The sequence below is a fragment of the Aptenodytes forsteri genome, unplaced genomic scaffold (genome assembly GCF_000699145.1).
Source record: "Aptenodytes forsteri isolate BGI_AS27 unplaced genomic scaffold, ASM69914v1 Scaffold96, whole genome shotgun sequence".
Lineage (NCBI taxonomy): Eukaryota > Metazoa > Chordata > Aves > Sphenisciformes > Spheniscidae > Aptenodytes > Aptenodytes forsteri.
In genome coordinates this window covers 7,552,228-7,576,547 of record NW_008795029.1, presented here as the reverse complement: position 1 = coordinate 7,576,547, position 24,320 = coordinate 7,552,228, and the positions used below count along the sequence as shown (strand labels likewise).

The following is a 24,320-nucleotide window of genomic DNA, read 5'->3' as shown; positions in this document are numbered from 1 at the left end:
CCCCGCGGGTCCCCTCTGCTAGTCGTGGTGCAGTCGCGAAAGGCCAGGCAGGGCTGACAGGTCGAGGGCTGGCGGGAGCCCCTGCCTTGCAGCATGGGGGCAGCAGGGCGAAGGGCAGCCGAGCCTCACCAGGAGCCGATGTTGGGGTTGGGAAGTGGACTCCTGTCCCCAAACTCCTGCCAGGGCTCCCAGGGTTTCAGCTCAAGAGTGAGAGACTTGTGCTGGGATCTGAGCTGTTTGTTTTTAAACTGGAGAGTGAGATGCCATAGCGGCTCTGATTTTTGAGGTGAAATACCGTTTAATAAATGCAAGCCTGTTCACAGCCCAGGAGCAAAAACAAACCTGTACTGTAGTAGTAGGACCATTCATACTTTCCCAGTTCCTATTTTCTTGGCTGTTAATTGTGGTCTCTTTGTCGCCTGCCCATCTAAGGGTAAATGCGGCTGGGATGTAATATTTTCTGCAAGCATTTGTTGCTTTTACTTATCCTGATGGAGGCAGAAGGGCTTTTCTTCTCAGGCAGGTAAATAATTAGCTGGCTATTGGTAGCTTCCTTGCTCGGAGAGGGGGAGGAAGGGAGAGAGGGGACCGTGACGCCCCGTCTGATAGATGGACACGAGCATCTTGTGGCTCTGTTCATTGTTAATTCACTCCTGCAGCACCGCTCAGCTGTGAGGTTTCCAGGCGTACTTGGCAGCGCCGACAACAAAAACATCTGGTCCAAGAATATAGTTCCCTTCTGCTGGCAGCTGCATGAAAATGATTTTGTACATAGTGGCGTAACGCCAAATGCACTTACTTGTACACTAAAGTGCACAGCCTTTATAGAGCTTTGGCAGTGCAGGGCGATTTTAAATGCTGTGCATAAGTCAGCATTAATCTACCAAAGAAAATCAAAACCTCAGCAACCGATTTTATAAAGAACTCACTTATCACGCATGCCCAGACGTGGCAGTACCTTTGTACCTGTCTAACAGCTGTTCCTGTCTGAATACAAAGGAAAAGCCTTTTGCTCGCAGCCCTGGTTGTCATCTGTCCTCCGGAAGGGTTTGGCACAAACACGAAGGGAAGTTTGCCCCTCACAGACGTCCTTGAATTCCTCTCGTCAGCAGCCGCATTTGTCTGTTACTGATAGAGGTTGTCTGTCTCCTCTCTTGTTTTAGGAAGGACCTAGTGTGTGCTGAAGAAAATGTTAGCTGTGAATCAAGTAGTTTGTGTGTCTGCTGGTAAATTGTAATTTGAGTGATTGGACCTGATAATTACATAGTCATCATCATCTTGTCAGTCAGTTGTAAATCATCCTGTAATGGATTTCCTTTTTAAAAAAGAGCTGTATTTCTGAGCGCAAGTGTATTTTAGAGGTAAAATATAATATCCGTATTCCTTCCTGCTTTGAAAACCCTTAGGGTTATAAGCGTGGATCTCATTCTTAGGTGAACAAGCAAGTTGAAGAGAGGTCTCTGCTCCAGCAAAGCCCGTTCCTCCCCAGGAAGAAGCAGGTGGTTTGAGGGCTTGGACAGGGTATTTCTGTGGGTGCGTGTAGGGCTGGCTGCCTCACAGCTATCGACCTGATGTTGATCCTCCGCTCTGTTGCTGCTGGGAGGAGCAGTTCTCACCAAACCAGAGAGAGAAGGAAGAGAAGGTGGAGATGGTGGCAAAGGGAGGAGGAGCAGGCTTCCTCCTGCTGGCTTTTGAAGCGGTCTTTGCTTGCAATGCCGGTGAAAGAAACTATAGGTATTTTTGGGGGTATTTTTAAAATTGAAAATGGTATTTGACGAGCCTGTTAGGGCTTGGTCAGATCTCCTCCCTTCTCCTTACCCCAGCCACCCATGGTCTGCACAGACAGTATATATTCATCCTGTTTCTCAAACACATGACGGTGGGCTGGTGTCGCAGCTTTCTTTGCGATCCCTTCTGCCCCTCGTCTGGTGAGAGGAACGGGCCTTTGAACCTCTTGGGTCCTCCCTGTTCATGCCTGGCGTTTTGCATTTGCAGTACTTTCTTTGCGTAAGGCAGGGGAGAAGGTTGCGGATTACCGACAGAGGTTGAGCGGTGACTAATATTGGACCAGAGGAGCTAAAGTATTTAACCTTTAGGCGAGGATTACCTGAAATTAAAACTTGTAAGGACTTGTGCACTTGCACTGTGTCATTCAATTGTGTTTGTAAGACACATGTACAGATCGGACGATTCCTTTTATTCCTGGGTAATTTACATATTTTGGCTGCTTCACAAAAGAAACCTTATGTTGAATAAGTCAGATCATGATCTCACACTACTCCTTGCTTACAAGGAGTTTTTTGGAGGCTGTAGTGTAGCCCAAAATTTGAAGTTTTCCTTTTGTGGGTGTAAAAGAGAGCACAGGTTACCAGCAGCACGTACAATGGGCATTAAACATGGGTATTAGCTCCTAAGCCAACATATTACCTTCAGTGTTTGGGGATGTAATGGCTGTTAGATGTCATTTCATCTGGCAGGTGTACCTCAGAGGTACACCACTTTAGAAAAGAAGCGTTAAATCTATTTCTTCATAGTAATGGGCTAAGTGAAGTATGTCACTTTATAGAAGTGGATTGGTGGGCTGCAAAGAAAACGCAGTAATTTTGTTTTCAGGGCTTTTCTTAGCACTCGTTTTCTGACAAAATGCAGGGCTTTGTTAGTGTTGCAGACAGAGTTTTAAATATTTGGAAGGAAAAACTGCAGCACTCGCAACATTTTAATGAGGAGGGTTTGCTTAATTAAAGCCTAGAACACTTTGAGAACGTGGACAGCTGAAGGATTAGCAATGTGTTACAAAGTTCTTCTTCCACCTACCAGTTGATTTGGGTTCAGAAGCCAAAGTTGGTAGTAAAACTTGTAGTCTTCCAGCAGCTGTTTACTGGCCTTAACCGTTGATGCTACGAATGACCAAAGCCTGGATTCATTCTGTCTAATTTTAGGCATGTAGTAGTTGTGCTGAAGCCTGGAGTGTAGCTGCCCTGAGTGCCCGCAGTTTAGCATGGGGGCAAAGGTGCCCATAAGGGGACAGGTCTCTCCACCTGAGGTAGGACTCGTCCCATAGAGGGGCGAAGGTCACCGGTGGGACTGTGTCTCCTGGAAGTGCAAGGTTACTTGCTTTGTGGCTGCCAGTTGATCACTGCTGGCAATTGTGGTGGTGCTTGTTCGTGCTACCCCATATTTTTTAAAATTTTTTATTTTATTTTTTAACATATGATTGATTTTGGAGTACCATTGCCAGTCTGCTCCCGCTGCTTCGCAAATCTGTATGTTTGCTTTTGGCCTAAATAGTATTACATACTGAACAGTGCCAAGCCCTCCATCACTGTCAGGTGAAGAAATGGCAGCATGTGATGGAGCTTCTGAATTTCTCTTGTCAGCTGCTTCTCCAGCCCCATCTTTTTTTAATAAAGGATCCTATGTGAAACAGCCCGAGGAAACGCCGAAGTGGGATTACTTTTCCTTCTTCTCCTTTGTTCTGTTCCTGTTTGGGTGTGCATGGTGACAACTTTTGGGTTCATGATCGCGAACTGTTGGGGTATTTGGTTTGTTTTTTAACATTTGGGTTTCATTCAGTGTACAAAATTAAAAAGAGGGGTTGTAAATAAATCCCTCTTTCCTGTTCATCTACAGGACTTGCTGGTCAGTGTGGGTGTGAGGCTGTATACTGAACGAATCTGGCCTCTAAGGGCATCAGTGTCTTCATGTAATTATAGGTTTTCATGACGCATGTACTAGGAGAACGTTCGTGTTATTCCAGAACTGCCATTTTTAATGTACTTTACCTTCCCAGCTTAAATTTCTGCTAATGCAGCTTCTGCGTGGCATTTGGTACATGGGAAATCCACTTTCAGTCATTTCAGCCTTTTGTTTTCTCTCCTCTCTCAGATGTTTGCCTTCTGCCCACCCCCCTCAAAGTTAAAGCTTAGTTTCAAACTAGAACTTTAGTTTCTCATTGAATCTCTTCAGCTGCATGAAACCTGCAGGACTCAGAAGCCTTTTCCATCCCCAGGTCCAAACTGTGGCCCAGCAATGTCTGGACTGCACACGCAGAGCGGGACCCATGTGTCAGTCCCCCTTGAGAAGGAGATCTGCCCTCCAGGTGGGAGTGATGGCACGCTGGGTCTTCACACTGCCTGGGGGGAACAGGGGCCAAAGCAGTGGGCAAATGTGTCCCCTGGCTCTGTCACCCCCAGAGATGCTGCTTTCCTTGGCGTCAAATGCACACTGAGATTGGAAATAGAAAAGCTGTGCAACTTTTTGGCTTTGTGCGTAAGCCTGTTTTCTCTCCAGCATCTACATCTTCTCTTATTGTCTGAGCCCGGAGCTTTGCATAAAGGAAATTGTTTTAATTTCTTTCCTTCACACACAGACTTATTTTTCATATCTGCTAGCAAGGGCTTGTTCTGATCACGAAAAAACTGAGACTGGATGTAGAATTGTATAGCAACAGGCATTTTTAGTGTGAATAATAGTAATGGCGGTAGGGTACTAAACCTTCCCTCTTTTATGAGAGCTCTGAAGATGTCAGTACAAGGCTAGCTTGTTGCATAACTTGTAAATAATTTAGGCTTGATGAGGATGGACAATTGAGTTGTATAGCTGGGATAAACATGCAATCCGAGCAGGAAACTCTTTTAAGTAACCATGACCAGGATCGAGGGACTAGCCTTGGAAATGGTTGAAGGGATTTGCCCTTAGGAGGTTTCTCTCTTGGTTGTCTTCGGAAAAGCTTGTGGCGTCCTGGGGTTTTACTGGGGGAGGTCAGCAGCGGTGCAGTCTCTGTTCCTTCAGCACAGCTCATTCAGTGACCAGCGAAGGCACCGGGGGCACATCAGGCAAGAAAGAAAATACTGTTGTCGGAGTGATTGGCAGAGGAGGTGGTTTTGGGGGAGACAACAGACAAGTATTGTCTTCACGTGGTTTTTGGTTCCTTCCTGCCTGCACGTGATTCCATCTCCTGTGCCTGCACAATGCTGCTACACAGGCTCCTTCGGGCAGTGCTGGGACCCTGCTTAAGAGCTAGCCGTCCCTCGTGCTTTTTTGTCCGGTTAACTTAATTGTTGCTTTATGGCTGCAGCCTCAGCGATGGCACTGTTGCGAACAATTTGGCTCATTTTCTCTCTTGTTTCAGATGGCATGCAGTAGAGAGGGTGTTGTGCCAAGGGGAGACAAAGCAGCCTCTGTTTTGCATGTGTTGGGAAGTGTGTTTCTAACCTGCTTGATGAAATCTTGCGGCTGAAGGTAACCAAATGTGGTCATAAGGACAGCCCTGTTCTCCCAGCCAGTTCTCACAAAACTAAGATTTTTTTGACCCTTGAAAAAGCATCACAGCCGTCTTCTGCGATCGTTCTGCCTGAGCAGAGCATTGCCGGTCTGCTGCTTCTGGCACTGTGACTCTGTGCTGGCGGCAGAAGCGGCTCGGAGGCTTGTGGGCAGCTCACAGTGACAAGATGGGCTCCAGAAAGCTCGCAAACGGTAAAGCCTGTAAAGGGCTTTCTCTGCATGGGCTGCATACGTGGACAAAGGGGCAAACTCTGAGAGGCACCCTCACAGCGATGGTGGGGCGGTGCTCACCACCCACGCTATTGCTTTCTGGATGTCTAGTGCTCCTTCAGTGTCACTGAGTGCGTGGCGTGATGGATGCATTTTCTTAAGGGCGAACAGTCTGGAGGCCTTTGAACACATGCGTGTTTGGGAAGGACTTGAAGGACGGTGCAGAGAAATGAACGTGCTGATGCCAAGGTGGGAAGAGTCTGTGGGTAAGGGGTCCGTGAAAGAGAGACCTTGCACGTGAAGTGGGACAGGCACAGTGAATGCTGGGGGTGAAAAGGTAACAGAGGAGAGAGACAGAAGGGAAATAAACTTGCATGAGGTCTTTAGCTTGAGGGTAACAAAGCTCAAAGGCTTCATAAAAGACTCTCAAGAAAGACAGGATGCAATACGAATAGTTGGAGGCTCTTGTGTGTTAAGATTTAGGAGGGACTGTATATGGACTTGTTAAATGTTTACTGCATGTCTTGATTAAAGTCTTTTCTTTTAAACAGTTTAGGCTTTCCCTCCCAAAAAGCCTGTGTTTGGTATTTTCTTTTAATAACTATTTAATATCATATTCCCAATTCCGACACTCCGTTGTGGTGTTGGAGAGGATTGTGTTTCTCCACGTTGTGCTCTCGGCACTGCAAGCTGCTCTGCTTTATACGAACTTCCTACCTTGGCACGCGCTGGCAGGGACTTGCCCGGCGCTCAGAGTCTCATTGCTTCTGTGGTTAGGTTCCTCCCAAAATTACAATCTCCTTCCCGGCTTGGAGGCAGCGCCACCGGTCCCGGTTCAGATACCACGCTGTGTGCAATACTGCCCCAACTCTTCTCACCAAAACGTCTCCCTCGTGCGAACTTTATTAACAAGTGTGTATATTATGGATTCCAGCACCAGAAAAGGTCACCTATTGTGCTAGGCATTATTCAGACTTTCCCTGTCCTGTACGGATTCAGCTCTGAATGGATGCTGGCCAGGTCTGGGGTGCGGGGAGGAGGGAAGATGTGACACACAAGCAGAACTGTGGTTTGCAAAAGTTGGTGTCGTGATTTATCCAGGAAGATATTTGTTTGCATTTGGTGCCTTTTAGGACTTTTTTTTTTTTTTTTAATGTGGGTGGAGAGCAGAAATTAAAAGTGAGAGAAAGGAGAAAGGAAAATAAACTGGATTTCTTGTGGGCTTCTCCTGTTTCTCTTCAACTTGCCTGTTGGGGGGAGACAGCGAGAGAAAGGCTGAGTCGCCGTGGTTCTGGTGCCTCCGAAGGCAAACCAGTTTCCTCTCCACCACTCTGGGCATCTGTGTGTTAGCACTCCCTTTCTCCTCTCATGGGCTGAGGATGCTGTCTGCCCCTCCACACAGATCCCAACTCTCCTGTGATTTAAAGAGTCCCAAATCCCGCAAGCCACTGCAGGAGCTTGTGATCCTCAGCAGCTCAGCTTACTCTGAAACCCCAGGTAGAGTGTTGCCAGCTGCCGTTCTCCAGGCAGTGCAGCTCCCTGGGTATAGGCAGGCAGAGCTTCGGGGGCAGCGCGGGGGAAAGCAAAGGAAAGGAGACTAGGAGACGTCCCTTTTCCCATCCCCCTTTGCCTGTGTGTTTGGCTTTCCACTGTTGGGGAGTGGTGTTAATTCTTAAAACACTTGGTGGTAGCTTAAAATCACTGGATGCCGTTTGTGCAGGGAGAGCTGAGATTTGTCACTGTCTCATTTCTTAAATCAAAAAGGACAGTTACTGAGGGGACCAATTTGTATTCCTCTCCAAATTCCCCAGCCGTAAGCAAGCTGATCGGGTGCCGCTAGGTGGCATGCTGAGAGGTAACACGCTCGGTTTTATTTTTAATGTGCTAATTCAAATGGTTAGAAATGATCTTAGTGTACATAGGTGGAGTTCTGTGCGGGCGTTGTATGCGGTTTGTAATCTTACAGGCAAAGTCATTTTGATAAAACAGCGTTGCGGTTAGAAATCCCTAGAGATGCTGACATGTCCATTTAATCTCTGAAGGAAAACACATGGAAAGGGAGAGGAAGGCCGCTCCAAGCTTGATTTAACCACGTGAGTCTTGCAAAAGTATAGCTTACTGCAAAAATTACTAGTAATCAGACATGCTGTCACAAACAGACAGCGAATGTATAAGTATAAAACACTTACACCAGCCCCATCACAGGCCAGACAAAGAAGGTTTCAATGGGAGTTTGTATCCATAGATAATGGCTTAAAGTGGTAATTGATGCCAGCTGCATAAAATCACTAGGAAGGGCTCACCAGCTGCCTCTCTCCTCCAAGAAAAAAGGATGTACTTTTGTATTCCTTCATGAGAATGACAGTCTCTCTCAATTGGTTTTAATTTTCCCCTTTTGTGATCCTGGGGCCTCTGCAAAAGGAGGGACTGTTAGTGGACTGTTAGTGGAGGTGGTGCAGCACATGTGTTGTCGGGAGGAGGTGAGGGACCTTCCGCCCTTGAGGCTGGCTCACACGTCCAAATCCTGGGACGGCTGCCGAAACACCTCCCTCTGCACAGGAGGATCCCTGTTGCAGATTGCAGCCTGCCTTTCCTGTGGCGCATCTGTCCATAAGGAGACCTGTGCGGAAATGGTCTTATCTGGTGACATTTTTGGGTGGGATTTATCTCGCCCTGATGTGAGACACCTGCAAGATTGGTGTCTGGATCTTGGCTCATGACCTCATCTTCCTTTTGTAGTTAGTGGGGAGAAGTAAACACCGGTAGGGTACACATTGTTTGGCCTCTTTCAGATGTCCACATTGGGATGAAATCAATTGTACCCTGGAAAAAACTGTTCCTGAATCTGGAACAGAACAATTTTGGTCTGGCCACCTTTTTTTTTTTATTTTTTAATTATCTTACACCAATTGCTGTACCACAGTGGTACTGCAGACTTCTCCGTGCTGATTAATCCTCATGATAGTTCCTGTCGCCACAAAGTCTTCAGGACTCAGTGCCAGGGAGTTATCGATCCACACTAAGTAAGTGGAGTCCTCCAAAGCCTGGCAAGAATTACTGGATCCATTTATTTTTGTAGGCTGGAATTTGGTGTGGATTGAACTGTAGGAGAGACACTATTTGTGTTGTGGACAAATGCTCAATGACAGCTGAAATAGGAGTTTAGGACCATTATTAGCTTTAGTTAAGGGAGATGCTTGGGGCTGCTGCAGGCCATTGAACAGGTGCTTTGACACAGCCACAAGGAAAAACTGAAAGAGCAGTAACTGCCTGCAGTCTGCTGGGTCTGTGTGCACCTTTTTTTGTTGTTGTTTGTTCTTTGGGGTTTTTTTGGGGTGGGGTTTTTTTTATTTTATTTTTCAGAAATAGATCCTGTCTAAGCGTTATCATTTTGGCTGTTGTTACAGTAGATAAACATGAACAACCTTTAGGACATCCTGCCCATTGTATTGTAAAAGCTATTGTGTTCATGTGCTGAGGGTAGGAAATAATTTTTGTATAAAAAGTCAGTACAAAATAGCAGATTAATCCAATTATACATATTAAACTCTTAGCGATTAAGTCCCAAACCATTAAGTTTAACAAAGCTCCTATTACAGTTTTTTTGCCTAAATTCAAAGTTCAGTGTGATAGTTTCTAGTATAAGCATGTTTGGTTTTTTTTTTTTTTAAATATATAGTCTAAATAAATAAAAAAGTCACACAACAGCAAGGACAACAGAACCAGCTGAGGAAGCACTAAGTTAGCGTTTGGCTTAAAAAGCTGTTCTGATAACGCTTTCTCCCAGGACTGCTGTTCACTGAAAACTTTGATTTACAAGATTATTTTACTGTTTTGTTCAGTGTTCCAGAAATACACAGTATTTTACTTTAAAGATGCGTCATGAGAAGATTTAAGAATAGTTTATCCCTGGTGCATTTTGGGAATTCTCTCATAATGATTTACGAGTAAGCACTGCATCCCACTATTAGTGTATTTGAAATAATTGTTTGCTTTGTAACGTAGAGTGGTTTCTTTTGCTAAAGTCATGTGTACCAGTGTGTATAAATAGTTAATGTATACATCTGCGTATGTCGTGAATAGGATATTTGATTGCTAGCGTGGTACAAATTGCAAGGAAGTTTAAGGCTTAAAATTTTCTCATGTAATCAGCTTTGACATTACAGGATAATCAAAATATGTGCTACCGTTTCCATCAGCCAGCCACCCTAGGGAGCAGAGGTTTCAGTTTCTTCCTGGAATCAATTTAAGGTAGACATTTTCCCCCTGGATATCTAAGGCTAGAAAGTTGTGGAGCAAATGGAGATTGTGCCTAAAGGGGTAAACCAGCTGCCTTTTTATTCATTGCCTGGAGAGGTGCTAGATGAGGGCGCCCGCTGTCTAGGTGTGGTAAGCGAGAGATGAGGAAGTGCGCTGGTGGTGGGATGGCGTCTGCTCCTTCTTCTCTGGTATCTGCTGGCTGCCTGCTCAGACATCACCTGAAAGCGTGTGTGGATCCTTCCATGCAACGTGTCCTGCTGTCGCTTCAAAAATGGATTGTGGGTGTTTTTAAGGAGCGGTTGCATAGCGTTACCCATTTCAGCTCTTTGAAGGGACGACCGCCCTTCACCTGAGCTGCTCTCCGCTTGGCACCTCGCTGAGGCGGGGGGAGCCGGGGGAAATCCTTCCTCCGCCTTTGTGTCCCAGCATCCTGTTTACGGCCCGGGCTCCCGGCCCTCTTTTCCCGATGCACTTGCTCTTCCTCCACAGAGGCAGATGGAGGAGGAGAAAACTTGTGCACGAGGCGAACGCCTTGTCCGCGCAGCGAGGGGAATTCCTGATCTCCACCTCTGCTTTCCTGCGCCAGCCCCGTGCTGGCACTGAGGTGGGACCCTGTGGTCCCCACCGTTGGGGGACCCACCTCGGAGGGCCCGCTTCAGCAGCCGGCTGCGCTGAGCTGCTGTCTGGCATTGAAATAGAACTGGTTGCAATTTTCCAAATAAAGGAAAAAAAAAATGAGGAAGATGGAAATAATACTCCTCTATTGTAAATTCACAGTTTTTTCTGGATTTCTAGTTTTCTGGGTTACGTAGAGTAAAAGCCTGCTAGCTATGTATTTGCTTAAGGTGTTACAAGCATAGGGTTTTTAAACAGATCCTGTCCTGCTCCATCATTGGATGAAGTCCAGTGCATCCTTCATTTGCTTTTTTGCACTACGGAAAACTTGGGAAAGTAAAGGTCAGTTTAAGGTCTCAATAAACAGGATTTTGATGGCATGAACATAGGATGTGTTTACTGAGCATGATGCTGGTATAAATTGAACTTTTTAAAAATCTACTAGTGTGAAAGAGAAGAGGAAGTGAATAATGCACGTGGTATATTAAACATATGTTTTTTGTTTTTTTTTTCCAAAGGACGAAGAAGAAGAAATCAAACTGGAGATTAATATGCTAAAGAAATATTCTCATCATAGAAATATTGCAACTTATTATGGTGCTTTCATTAAGAAAAGTCCTCCAGGACATGACGACCAACTGTGGGTAAGCAGATATTTCTCAAGCATGTTGATAAGTCTTTCCCTTTTGGATATAGTTTGAGGATGACAGAAATATCACATTATGGAAAGACAGAATTTGGTGCTTGCCTGAACAGATAGATAAGTGAGTCACATAGGCTAATCATGCATCCTTAAGAGGATGGCTGAACCAAGATTTGCTATTAGCAATGGATTTGCTCTTTAAGTAACTTTTCCCCCCCATTTCCCAGATGGATAGTAACATGTTTCATGGGAACAAGTCAGATGAGCTGAGCAGCAAGAATGTGTGGCTGTAAAAGAAAGCTGCACTTGAGAATTGTACCCATTACATTTCTCATCCCACCTCATCTGCACCCTCTAGAGGATTGAAGTTGGGGTTTGAAATGGCAGGGTACAGATATCAGTGCATGTTCTTCCATAAATAAATGGGAGTTAAAGAATAAAATGTGTTGCAATGGTGTGATCAGTTTGACTCCTTCAGCATTGGATGTGCTCTTCTTACTCCTGTTGCTGCTAATGCATTTTGCATAGCTGAGCAAGTCCAGATTCCCAGCATTAAATTACAGTGATTAAATCGGTCCTTGAAAATGTGGTAACTAATGTGAGACATATTCCATATATGTCTGACACACATTGGAGACGTTTGGTTTGAATCCATTTTCTAGGCAGAGATGTAAAATAAATGATACTCTCTGCTTCATGAGGGTTTCCCAAATCAATGCTGCAGCCTGATTATTTTGCTTCGCTAGGCAGCTGGGAACTGTGTTTAATGTTGGTTGTATGCTGGTATTTGTTTTGCAGCTTGTTATGGAGTTTTGTGGAGCAGGCTCTATCACTGACCTTGTGAAGAACACAAAAGGGAATACTCTGAAAGAAGACTGGATAGCATATATCTCCAGAGAGATTCTCCGGGTAAGGAAAATAGTCTGCTCCACCTGAAAACACAGAAACAGTCTTACAGAGATGTAGCCTAGCTTGAGGTTCTGCAAGAAGCTGTTTCTGATCAATCCCGTAAGCCATGACATCACTTGGAGAGTGCGTAGGAGCAGATAGATGTCTGCTCCCCATCATTTAACTCGGTGTGAGTTGTACCGTATTGTAACAGCAGCCCTCCAGAAAATAGCAATTTTTAGTCATGAGCAGCCAGCGGAAGAACCAGTGACCTTACCTGTTGTAGAAGCTGTGAAACAGCGCCCATAAGACACTGGTTTTGAGAAGCCTGAGGTTGTAACAGTGTCATAACACAATAGGGTGCGGAATGGGCTTTTCCAAATGTGCTTGCAGCCGTCTTTCTCTGCTCCTAATCAAGTCTGTGGAGGAAGGGAGTTGTTGGCTCAGACCAGCAGTCAGGACTTCTGTGCTGCGATGTGCTTGCATACTGTATATTCCTGCAGTCTATCTAGAGCAAGCAGCTACGTCGTATGCGGTTGTGTGCTGTGGAGTGCTAGCAGACGGCGCTGCAGAAGTTTCTCAGGGAGAGGGATGCCACTTACCAGCTTTTCTAAAACTGAAGCTCTAACTAATTACTCTTCATACTTAATTTCCAGTTGGTACAGTTTAAGTGCTTTTTGAATTGGCATTTGTTTGCTACGCTAAGTAAATCCGGTATGGTTTTCCTTGTGCTTCTTTGTAAAACAAATTGCCTCCTACCCATACCACTACACAGTATGTTTGTTCAATTGCCTCATCATAAATGAAGTTCTGAAGGGCTTTATGTTAAAGGAAACCACCACTGGCTCTTGCATAAATCAATGCTGCCGTTGTCTGTGTTACACATTTGCTCTGCCTCGGTGATTTTTAAGATGGTGAGGGAGGGCAACGTACGATTCTGGTCTCTTGCTCTAATTCCAAATGCTAGGAGAGAGTCCGGGCTGGCACATTTTAAGTTGTTTACGAGGGAGAAGAAAAGTTGAATACCTGCTGGTGGTTGTATTTCAGATCAAATGGATAGCATGCTTTAATATGAGGAAAGTTAACTTCTGCAGGACTGATCTTATGCTTGATTTGAGAACTGCGTGACCTTGGAGGTATTGCATGCTATGTTGCATTCATCCTAGGTCCTCCTTAGGTAAAGTAGTCATGCTCGCTGAGAAGACGAAAAAATTATTTACCTCGGAAAAGAGTTAGGTGAAAGCTATTTTCTCATTCCTGTGAGAGATTTGCAAAAAGAGCCTTAATTGCTTGCTAGCAGGAACTGGAATATCTGGAAAAAAGGAATGCTAAACTCACATTGCTATGAGACATTGCAAAACCTGATTCGACACTGAGTTTGTCAGAGACGGAGGAGAGAGATTGTGTAACAGAAGGTTAAAATGAGCTAAAGTGCCAAAGATTGGTGCAGGTGGAGACACAGGTGAGGGTCATCCCAGTGGATCCCTGTGTGGTTGGAGGCGCCTGGGGACTGCAGGAGAATGGAGACGTGCCCCCCTGTCTCCTCCCCACCCTTTGCAAACCCAAATGTGTTTTTTCAGTAAGGTTAGATGGTACTCTGGAGAGAACAGATGATTATCTCTCTGGCTGGGTCGGCATAGCAGAAGGCTTTAAAAAGTATCCTGTGTGAAGCTGTGGAAAAGCCTTCATTCCTGTGGCCACACTTAGCATTAGCAGCCAGCGAAGGGTCTCGGGGACATCAGCCGTTCACTTGATGCGCTTGTGACATGTGTGGGGAGGAGCTGTGGACGGTGGTTTTTTTGTCACACTCATTAACTGTTTTAAAAAAAGAAAATAGCCCAATGGTTATGTAGGCAAACTGGTAAATGACCATTTAATGAAGAACATGTGTTAGGAAATATTTCTCTACAGCAACCACTACTCTCTTAACCTCTTGCAGCTGTAAAGGTTCTATTTCTTTATTTTTCATAAAATATTAAAAGCCTATGAGGGCAACACAAACAGGCAAGATGATCCCACCGGAGACTACAATTTTCCGAGCAGAGAGCTGAGGAGAAACCAAAATACAGGCAGTTGCTAAGAGGGTTGCCTGTTGTTCTCCCAATTACATTAGAGAGTAAAATGCAACATATGTCTTCCTCAGCCCTCTCTCCACATGGCTAACGCTTTAGGGCATGCATCCAGGTGCTGTCTCAACAAAAAGCACCGTATGCCAGGAGGTTTTGTTTCCTTTGGAAAGTATAAAGCTCATGCTTTTTTTTTTTCTTTTTTTCTTTTGCATGTTTTTTTTTTCCTGAGGAACAATTATCTGGCTTCATATTTATGGAGGCTAGAGAAGAGAACTGCAGCTTTGCAGCAGAGCTTTTGTTTGTCGTCACTCATCCCTCGCCCTCAAACATAACTGCCAGTCCATCACCCTCCCACCCCCTTCTCGGGGGTGCATATATGCATGCTGATGCTGCCTCCTTTCTCCCTCCACTCCCCTTCTTGGACTAAATTCTGGGTCACCCTGTGTGTGTCAGATATCAGTGACGTACACTGACACTGATGTCATTTACAGTGTCATTGCATGGAGACTTTCTGGGAGCTGAACTTTATTCACGCGATAGCTGAAAGGTGTTTGCACAGTGCAGATGTTGGGCTGTATTTAGGTGCAGCGTGTGCATGACCTGGGGCCTGTGTCTCTGCTCCGTTACCAAAAGCTGTGCGGGCGGTGTGCTGCTACGAGGCTCCTGCGGGTCCCATTGCACCCAGCTGCTGAGCAAGAGCCTGAGACCCAGTGCTATGGGCTTTGGGGGTGCTGAGTACGGGTAGTCTGTTGCTAAGCCAAGAGGCTAACTCTGAGCGTCCTCTCCTTCCTCTCCTCTTCTTAATGCAGGGGTTGGCGCATCTTCATGCCCATCATGTGATTCACAGGGATATCAAAGGGCAAAATGTGTTGTTAACAGAGAACGCAGAAGTGAAACTCGGTAAGTAGGCACACACGTCCACTTCCTCATTCATTCAACCTTTGTTTTCTGATGTTCCCAAACTGATTTTATCCTCTAAGAGCCCTGCGACATGTTGTGTATCATGTGCACTCTGTCACTGCTCCCGTGTGAATCGAGGCCCTGTACGTATTTCCTCTTGCTTTGGGAGGATGGCATGCATTTTATTAGAAGATGTTGGCTTTCATGCCGGAATCGGTGAGGGGACTGTTTTGTGCCCACCACCGAGCAGTGCGTGACTTTGGTTTGTTCTGATTCCCTTTATTCTGGACTCAGGAAGTGATGGGAGTCACTCTTTTATTTGGCTTTAATTAAAATAGCACCTGCTGTGCAGGTTCTGGACACAAAAATACAATCTGGACGGCACACTCAAGGGAGCTGTGGCATCAAGTTCAAAACGCAGTTCCAGCTCTGGCATGCCTGCTGAAAATCGTGCTCATCCCTGGCCTCTTCTCTCCCTTTCAAGTGGACAAACTTTTTTTCCTTCTCTCTAATCTGTCTCTTCCAGTTTCCGCACACTTTAACTTTCTGTGTTTGTATCACGCTACATTCGCCACCTTTTTTTGGTTAAATATAGAGCCATGCTGAAGCCCTCCCACCCAGCCCACATCCCTTCTGTTTTGCATTACACCTTCCTGCAGCACGAGGCATGGGAAGATGTCCCGGCTGCTGGAGGAGGAAGCTCTCGGGAGAGCTTTCCTCCTTTTGGTCCAAAGTGGAGCACGGTAGCTCCCAAACTGTTGCTCCCACTGAGCTCGTCTACACCAGTTCGTCAGTGTCGCTCAGATGACGGATGCAGTGAAGCTGACACAGCCCTCCTAGAGCAGATGCAGTTACTGGTATAGAAAGGCATATATCACTGTTGTCGTGAGTGGGAGAACTGAAGGGAGGACAACACCCTTGTAATGTAATCGCTCTGTAATGAAATGGGCATCTCTTTTGCAACGCGTGTGCGTATGTGCTCAAAGTTGGCACCTCTTGAATAATCCTCATCTTTAGCTCCTATCGGCACATCTGCTCTGTGCATTAGAGCAGAGAGCAGTTCGCTGAGCAACAGATTATTTTTGCTGTCCGATTGTAGAGCAGAAAAGGTGGACAGCTGAAAAGGAGACGTGTTCACGTGTATGGTTTTCCCATAGCATGAGAGGTACCTTTGGGAAGCAGCTCCTTCTCTATAGGCAAAGGTGCTTGGCTTCACCAAATTGGGAAGGGAATAGCCCTTCCTCAGCCTCCCAGGCAGTATTTTTGCAGCTGTACGTTCCCTTCTGTACAGGCAGGCCGGTGAGAGATGCAGGAGAGGTGGTCGTACGCTGCCGTGTCTCTTGATGCTTGTGGCCCAAGCATGTTGCATGTGAACCACAAGGGCTCGGCTGCCTCAGCATTAATCATCATATTTCTCCTCAGCATGGTCCTCCCACGTGGAACATCCACAGGGCTTTATTTCCAAATCACCTTACAGAAGTAATCACTGCATTATTTTTACTCTCTTATTTTATTTTACTCTTTTCCCACCCGCAGTGGATTTTGGTGTGAGCGCTCAGCTGGACAGGACAGTTGGCAGGAGAAACACTTTTATTGGAACTCCATACTGGATGGCTCCAGAAGTTATTGCCTGTGATGAAAATCCAGATGCTACGTATGATTACAGAGTAAGAGAGTCCTGTTGACAGAAAAAAACCCACCCCAACATACAAAAAACCCTACACTTGCAGTATGAACATCTGTGAACGATGGCAGTTTTTGAGACTTCTTATGCTTTCTAGGAGTAATGTTATTTTGTGTGGGTATGTTCTTACTACAGGAGTACAAGGTATGGGTACTGCCAAATTGTGACCTTTAACAGTTGCCGTTACTTGTATTATCATAGCTTCGAGACATAAGGAGTAGGACTTCAGTGTGCTGTAGGTGCTCAGAGAAGGCAAAAAAGAGTTTAACTGGAAACGCTCGTGTTCTCAATTTGTATAATGATTGTACTTTAAATTGTGTTAGACTATGTCCCAGTTATTGTAATAACCCAGAACAATGCATTTTAGGTGTTGCCTTAAATAGAACCACCGTCTGGAGAGCCAGTGAAGTACAGAAGGAGCTCTTTAAACCATGTCTATTCCTGATTTCAAGATACATATACATGTTGATAAAAATTTATCTGTCGCAACATTTTTCAACAAAGATAATTTTTTACATCGTTTGCTGCAAACCAAAGATTAAATTACTGCGAAACCATAATTGGCTTGATGATATTTGCAGTACCCTTAAGAATATTATGTATGTGTATTTAAGGTTAAATTTCTCTAGTGAAAGCATCCTGTAATCTTAAAAGTTCTTCTCAGCTTGCTTTAATGAAAGCACAAGGAAAGAAAAAAAAGTGAAAATACACTTTTTAAAAAATCTTCACTTAGACTAATGCAGTTGTTCCAACTTTTAACCAAGAAGGGCAACAAAGATATCAGAAAGCCTGTGATTAAGGCCTTACAATGAATTTTAGAGCTGAATATCAGTTATATCTATTTGCTGAGATTGATAGTGGTGTTGGCTATCAGTACGTTTGTGTATGTCTAAATCTATTTAAAAAACCCAGATTATTTGAATTGGTGTTTTTGTACCTTTTGACTAAGATTGATCAGATTGATCCTATTTCTCTTGATTTAATCGGTTTTTACACCCATCAGTTCATTTTACGAAAGGTAATGTTTTATATCTTTGCAGATGGAGTTATTAGGAAGGAAGGGTGGCTATTAAATGATCTAATAAAGGAGAAAAACTCTGCAATATTTGTTAATGCAGTAGTGATGTGAAAAATACCACTTACTCTGAAAACACCTGTTTATTGTTCCTGGTGGAGCCTGTAGGGCTCTCTCCCCCAAAAAATTTGTGGTTGAAAGATTTTGTAAGATCATGAGTCTGTGCAGTTTAGCTTAAATGGCTGGATTGGACCAAGAGAAAAGATTGCCTTGCTGGGTCTGAAAATACAAGCTTTAGAAATGCTTCTCTGCTTGTAGTACAAGAAGAGCTTATTTGCTCATTAGTTTTGACTAATTTTTTAAAAAGTCATTATTGTGACCAGAGATGAAGACTGCTTTGCTCAAGAACAGCTCTCTTTCAGCAGTCTCCTCCGGTGTTTTGCCCCTTAAGCTGCAGCAGTCTCTGGAGTTGGTTCCTCGCCAGGACTCTTCCAGCTCTTGGCTGTGTGTGACCCTCCTGGCTCTCGCCCAGGCTCTCCCTAGTCAGGGGCGCTGGCCAGAGGTGGTACCTTGAAAGGCTCCCACCGAAGGACTCTTGGTCGGTAACGGTTCAAGCAAAGCTGAGATGGTGGGGAAGGAACATTTGCTTTGGCTCCAAGCAACGTGTCCCACAGAGGTTTCTTGCAAGTTTAGCAGTGATGGCTATTCCCCTAGATAAATCTATTATTTGATTACTGGGACTAGAAGAAAGTTCAGGACTGGGTGTATTCCACTAATCTGTATTTGTTTGTTTATTTTCTGGTTTAGACACTGAAAAAGACCTGCCAGGTTTGGGTTTTTTTACCCCACAGTCTTCATATCTCCATCTTTTGTTTGGGGGAACGGGTATAGTGTTTTCTGTGAATCTACTGTAGGGAAATGTTCAGTCCTTTGTAAACAAGGATTGAAAAGTGTGTTGTTTCATAGACTTAGCTTTGGGGCCAACGTATTTTTCATTGTCCGAACGTGAATATATTTTTATGTGTTACTAGAAAGGGTTGTTTGCATACTCTGTATGAATACGTGCATGCATTTGTGTATATACATGTATTATATGACAAGTAGGATTTTTATGATACTGTTAGAAAAAAAAGTGGCTTATATTATTTCAATAGCCTTGGTATTTGGTTTCAGTCTCACCTACAGGGCCTCTGTAAATAGTACTGTCTTGCTGTCTGAATGGGTAAATCCACCTACTAACATATGGTCTCTCTCTTTTTATGCAGAGTGACCTTTGGTCATGCGGCATTACAGCCATAGAGATGGCAGAAGGAGCTCCCCGTAAGTGATACGTGTGCTTCTCCAGTAGGCTGATTAAGACTGAAACATATACTTGGGAGATGCTGGTTGTAATCTAAGCCTAGTTTTGAGGTTTCTGAAAGTATCCTCATGTTATTTCTGTTCTCTTTGGTTTTGCCTGCCCTATAAATATAAAATCCCATAAATAGCAATGCTTTTGATAAAGATAGGATTGTGTCTAAGCACTACAGTGCAGACTGCAGTAATTTAATTTCTATAGCAGGAATATTTGGAAGCTAATTGAGCAGCAGAGTTTCTTCCTATGGGTAGTATATTGTGTTTTGGTGTTCTGTCCCAATTTGTGTATGGCCTGGCCTGGGATGCTGAAACCTCAGCCGGGGAGAGGTGCAGTGGGGCCTCGAGAAATCCGACCTTAATGAAAAAAGCGTCTGTAGCAATTGTTTCTGTGTTGGCTTTCTGTTGGTCTGGGTAATGCTAACATTGCTTCTCCTTTTGTTTCCACTCGTTGGTTGGTGATCTTCCTTAGCAGTGGCATGACCTAAGCTGCATGGCGGTGTTGATCTTCCTTAGCAGTGGCATGACCTAAACTGCAAAAGCGTTTTCAACACAGAGTATTGAACTTAATGCTCCCTGCTTGAGAATACCCATCAGTTGATATGGGTATTTTTGAGACAGAAGTCTGGAAACCAAAAATGCACAACTTTTTATAGCTTATTTTCCCCTCACATACTTAATTCTTTCTGAATATTAAGGCAAACAGCAGATATGTGCAAGAAAGAAGGATTTAAAAAGAAAATAAATTAGGCATGATGTTTTGGCTTTCAATGTAATTTCTATGAAAATCCTTACTGAACTAGCAAATATGCTTACCCCCAACCCCAGCTGGAGCTCTGTATTTAAAAAATAACAGCCCAACAACATAAAGGTACCTAAGAGTGAGTTAATTAAATTTTTTTACACATAAACAACCACCACAATACAGCCCAGCTTGAAACCTCTGTCTTTGAAATAACCATGTTGAAATGAAGTATTGATATTTTCCTAGCTAAAAAAATGGTCATTTCATTATAGCCGCTGCCTGATATTTTTGTTATTGTTGTTGTTAATGTAAAATTTATAAATCAAAGAACAACGCTCTTGTTTTGATTCATGTTTTAGGAGGTCTGATGGTTTGGTTTTGCTTTGTTTTCCTCCTAATTGCACATTTGCATGAATGCCCATGTGAGAGCTGCTCCCAGGACACCTCAGCCAGCGCTGTATGAACAGCGTTTGAGCTACCACTTGACCTCCTTTTTGCCTTACCTTTTTGTTCAGTGCATTGGGTTGCCTGGGTGGCTTTCAATTAAAAGCTGTGTCTGTGGGTTTTGTAAGCCTGGAACTGGACAATAATATTTTTTCATTTCCAAACCGAAGCAGAGCTTGACCCCTCTTTTTGTAAAAGCGCAAGAGGGGTATTTGAGCAGTAAGCAAAGATCCAACGTAAATGCTGAACAGCTCTTGCCTTGGTCTATCCTCTGGCATGTGGGCTCTGCCTCCTCTTTCAGCGACGGCTGAAGAGTCCATCTCTAAGTTTGGTGGTCTGATGGGATCCACAGGCATCCAAGGGGCTTCTCTGCAAGGTTGTGGCCCCTTATTTCTGCATCCAGAATCCTCTTCACATCAGTCTGTTTCTCCTGAATTTCTGCTGTGTGGAAAACGTTACCTCTTCCTGCAGTGATTATTCAGGCTGAGGCCGATGTTGCAAGAGGTTAAGCATAGCAAGATGGTAAAAACAGAGGATTTGCTTCTAGCGTCCTTTCTTGGGCAGCCTCCCTCCCTGCTCCCTTGTTTCCCTGCCTTGGCTCTGCCGTGGTGCTTTTGTTCTGCAGCAGGAGGAAAGTGTCTGCTGAAACCAAGGGTACTTCTTTTGACAAAAGTCGTTGGTTTGCATTTCAGTTCTGCAGGGAATCCTTTTTTTGATACAGACCCTCCCATGCTTCAAAACCATCAAGGCCTTGGAACAGAGAAAAGCTCCAAGTCTGGAGAAAAAAATGAGGCATCCTGCTTTAATTGCCCGCATAGTGGGAGAGGAGGGCAGGTGGAGTGAAGTTTGTTTGAAACAGTAACTATGTCATTCTTCCCTTCTGCCATCATGTTCTCCCAATATTTTATTGACCGGAACATAAGTTATATGACTTGGGGCTGGAGGAGGGCTGCGCACAGATGTTCCCATCATGGTTGAGTCTGAAGGTTAATAAATGCCTCGATCTCTTTCTCTTTTTGGGGCCGCCCTTGGCACATTGAGCTGTGGAATTGTTGTCATTTCAGGCTAATTCCATTTAGTTGTGTTGCTGTCTGCATCTGCTGCATGTGCAGTCGGGATGGTGGGGATGGTTGGGGAAACTGAACCCGTGGTAATGACAGAGAGTAACTAAGCCAATATCTATATGTTCCTGTTCGGGTTTGTTTTCTTTCCTTCAGCGCTTTGTGACATGCATCCCATGAGGGCACTCTTTCTGATACCCAGGAACCCTCCCCCACGGTTAAAATCCAAGAAATGGTATGTATTAGTTATATCTTGTTTGTAGCCCTTTCTGTAGCATGATGTTTTCTTGGGTCTTATCGCATGCTGTTTTGTTACCGCTTCCACAGAACTGTAAAGCAGTTTAAGTTTGCAAAAATCACTTGTTATCTTCTGTGCCACTGAATCAAAGCATGAAACAAAAAGCGTGCGTTGTTTATTTAGCTCTGTTCGTCCCAGAAAAATTTTATCTCGAATCGTGTGAAAGTAAAAACCAAGCTTTTTTTCTTGACAGAGCAGCATCTGTATTAAGGTGACAAATGGATCCATATTTTAAAAAATAAACTCCCGCAGCACTCTTAATATGCAGTATGTTTTCTCAGATGTATCATAACACAGAAACAGAACGGTACTGTAGTGTTCTAGTTGCTAAGTTGAAAGGAGCTATTAAAACTAATGAAGGCTTTTACTATAATTATTGTAAACGATTGGAATTGAGTGTGCACTTCTTGCCAGCTGAGAAGAATCCATTAGTATCGGAGGATTTCCTCCCAGTTACTGGTTACAACTGGCACGTATAAAACAAAAATACTCCCTAGAAAGAGGTTTCGTATAGATTGAATGTGATCACAGGATGCTGTGATCCTGTCAAAATAATGAAGTGATTTGACTGCCTATTCAATATCAATGTAATAAAAACTTGGCTTGCTTGCAGAGCTTGGTCTTTGCCTGGATTGACTTATTTATGCACTTGTACTGTCAAGGCATCCCTCTCCCTCTCTCATACTTGCTTTCTGCATGCTAAACTAATAGAGATGCATATACAGTATTTGCATAGGCCTTTCATTAACCTTTTTATTTGGAATAATAACACTTAAGGTGTGAGGAATAAAAAAAACCCAACGAAGTTACCTTGAATTCAGCCTCTTGGATTACAGTAGGAAAGTGAAGCGATGGATGGAAACCGTTGTCATTTTTACACTTAACCATGTAGTGGAGGTGTTTGCTGCCCAAGCGCGGGAGCAAGTTGAGAGCACCTAGCAATCAAAAAGTGACTCTGGCCAAAGCCAGTGCTGCTGTGACTCAACTGTTTTGATAGTGTGCTCAGTGGCAGGTTATGAGAAAATAGGCCAAATGATGAAAAATGCGGTTTTGAGTATTTCCATTATTGGCGTTTTGCAAGGCGGCTTGTTTGGTGACTTCTATCTGGAGAGGTCCTCTTTCAAGAGTTCAAATGAAGTGCAAATTTAGGAAAGTGGTGCTCCAGCTCAGCTAACTCCCATACCCTGTCACTTTATGCGGTGTGCAGGAGGAGCTCAGTTCAGTTCATGCCCTTAAATTGCATCAGTGAGAATTTGACCCCAGGTGCCTGTGTTGAACAGACAACATTGTTTGACACCTGCCTGTTGTTCTATGAAGATTTTTTTGTGTGTGGCTCTTCAGGTAAAAAATAAAATAATCTTAGATATCTCAGTGAGCCCAGGTGCGTACAAAAGCAGCACAGTGCTGCTTGTGTCAGGGGAATGTTGGCCACAGATCTTGTGGCTTTCGATACGGCTGTTCTGAAGCAGACGTGCCCTTAGATAGCACGGGCAGGTGGAGACACACCAGAGCTGCCCTGCCTGTTCTCCAAGCAAGCTGGATGCTACCCAGCTCTGGTCCAGAAGTAGCAGAGCTGGGTTTGCGTGATTTGCCTTCACTAATAGATCCTGCCTTTCAGGGCAATTATGCCTGTGAAAGAGGGCACATTACCGTGAGGCTGTGCCTAAGCACTGCAGGTATGTTGGTGTTGCCCTGTGTCCGTCCAGCATTGTGTCCATCCAGCCCAGTGCTCAGCTGGAGCACATTCAGCTCTGTTTAGGAGGCGTGCTTGCATTTGTACCATCCTCTGGGACCTGATGCTCTTTGAGGAAAGGAATTAGACTTTGAGGAAGAACAGAAAAAATGTTTGCGCTGAGTTTTACCTGTGATCTTGTTTTGTTTTGGTTTTTTTCCCTCCCTGCTTTCTCAGGTCAAAAAAGTTTTTCAGCTTTATAGAAGGTTGTCTAGTGAAGAATTACATGCAGCGACCTTCTACAGAACAACTCTTGAAACATCCCTTTATACGTGACCAACCAAATGAAAGGCAAGTCCGAATCCAGCTTAAGGACCATATAGACAGGACCAGGAAGAAGAGAGGAGAGAAAGGTATGCAGCTTCTAAAAATCAAGCATTGCAGTTTGTTAAAAATACATATTTTTGACCTGCTTTGCATTCTAAATCCCCACCCCTAGAAAAGTTCCGAACAACTGAAACCCTTGAAAAGTTATTTTTTAATTCATATTTTGACTATCAGCAGGCTTTTAGGTTTTGTTCTGTCCTCTAAAGAGAAAGTATCAATTTCAAGTGTCTTATTTTCAGATAAGTTAAATTTACTCGCTTCTGGGCCACTGCCTTTTCCATACAAGCATTAAATAGTATTTAGGAGGATATTGGCATATATGCCTTCCCCTTTTTTGGTCTGTGGTAGGTTCATTCCTGGAATGGAGCCATAAATCAGACTCGCAGGAAATAACCCATCACAAGAGCTATGAAGCAAATGTCTTGGGCAGCCTGTTCGCTTTATTCAGGTGCTGAGGTTCTCCAGGTGTCTTGTCTTTACATATAAAACCTGGTGTCATTCAGGGAATTTGCTGAAAGTCTGCTGCAAAGCACTGTGCTGCTTTACAAGTGTGGGAAGATGGGCTTGTATATGTAGAATGAGTTCTAGGGTCTGCGATAGATCTTCTCACTGAAGGAGATAGGAACCGGTTCACTAAGGCGCTACTGCAACTCCCCACTGTCCTAAAATTAAAGATAAGCGCTATCTAGGCCTTTGTTTCTTTCCTGTTAGATGAGACAGAGTATGAATATAGTGGAAGTGAGGAAGAAGAGGAGGAAGTGCCTGAACAAGAAGGAGAGCCAAGGTAATAATT

General features: G+C 44.2%; 1 protein-coding gene across 1 annotated transcript in view; it reads left to right on the top strand.

Moving 5' to 3' along the window:
• Positions 1-24,320, top strand: part of MAP4K4 (mitogen-activated protein kinase kinase kinase kinase 4) — a 165,656-nt gene that overhangs the window by 94,835 nt on the left and 46,501 nt on the right. Inside the window, exons 3-10 of the mRNA XM_009276123.2 lie at positions 10,887-11,012; positions 11,810-11,920; positions 14,778-14,868; positions 16,405-16,535; positions 18,833-18,887; positions 21,327-21,405; positions 23,378-23,553; positions 24,239-24,311. Coding sequence (XP_009274398.1) covers positions 10,887-11,012; positions 11,810-11,920; positions 14,778-14,868; positions 16,405-16,535; positions 18,833-18,887; positions 21,327-21,405; positions 23,378-23,553; positions 24,239-24,311 — 842 coding nt within the window. The remainder of the gene's footprint in view (positions 1-10,886; positions 11,013-11,809; positions 11,921-14,777; positions 14,869-16,404; positions 16,536-18,832; positions 18,888-21,326; positions 21,406-23,377; positions 23,554-24,238; positions 24,312-24,320) is intronic.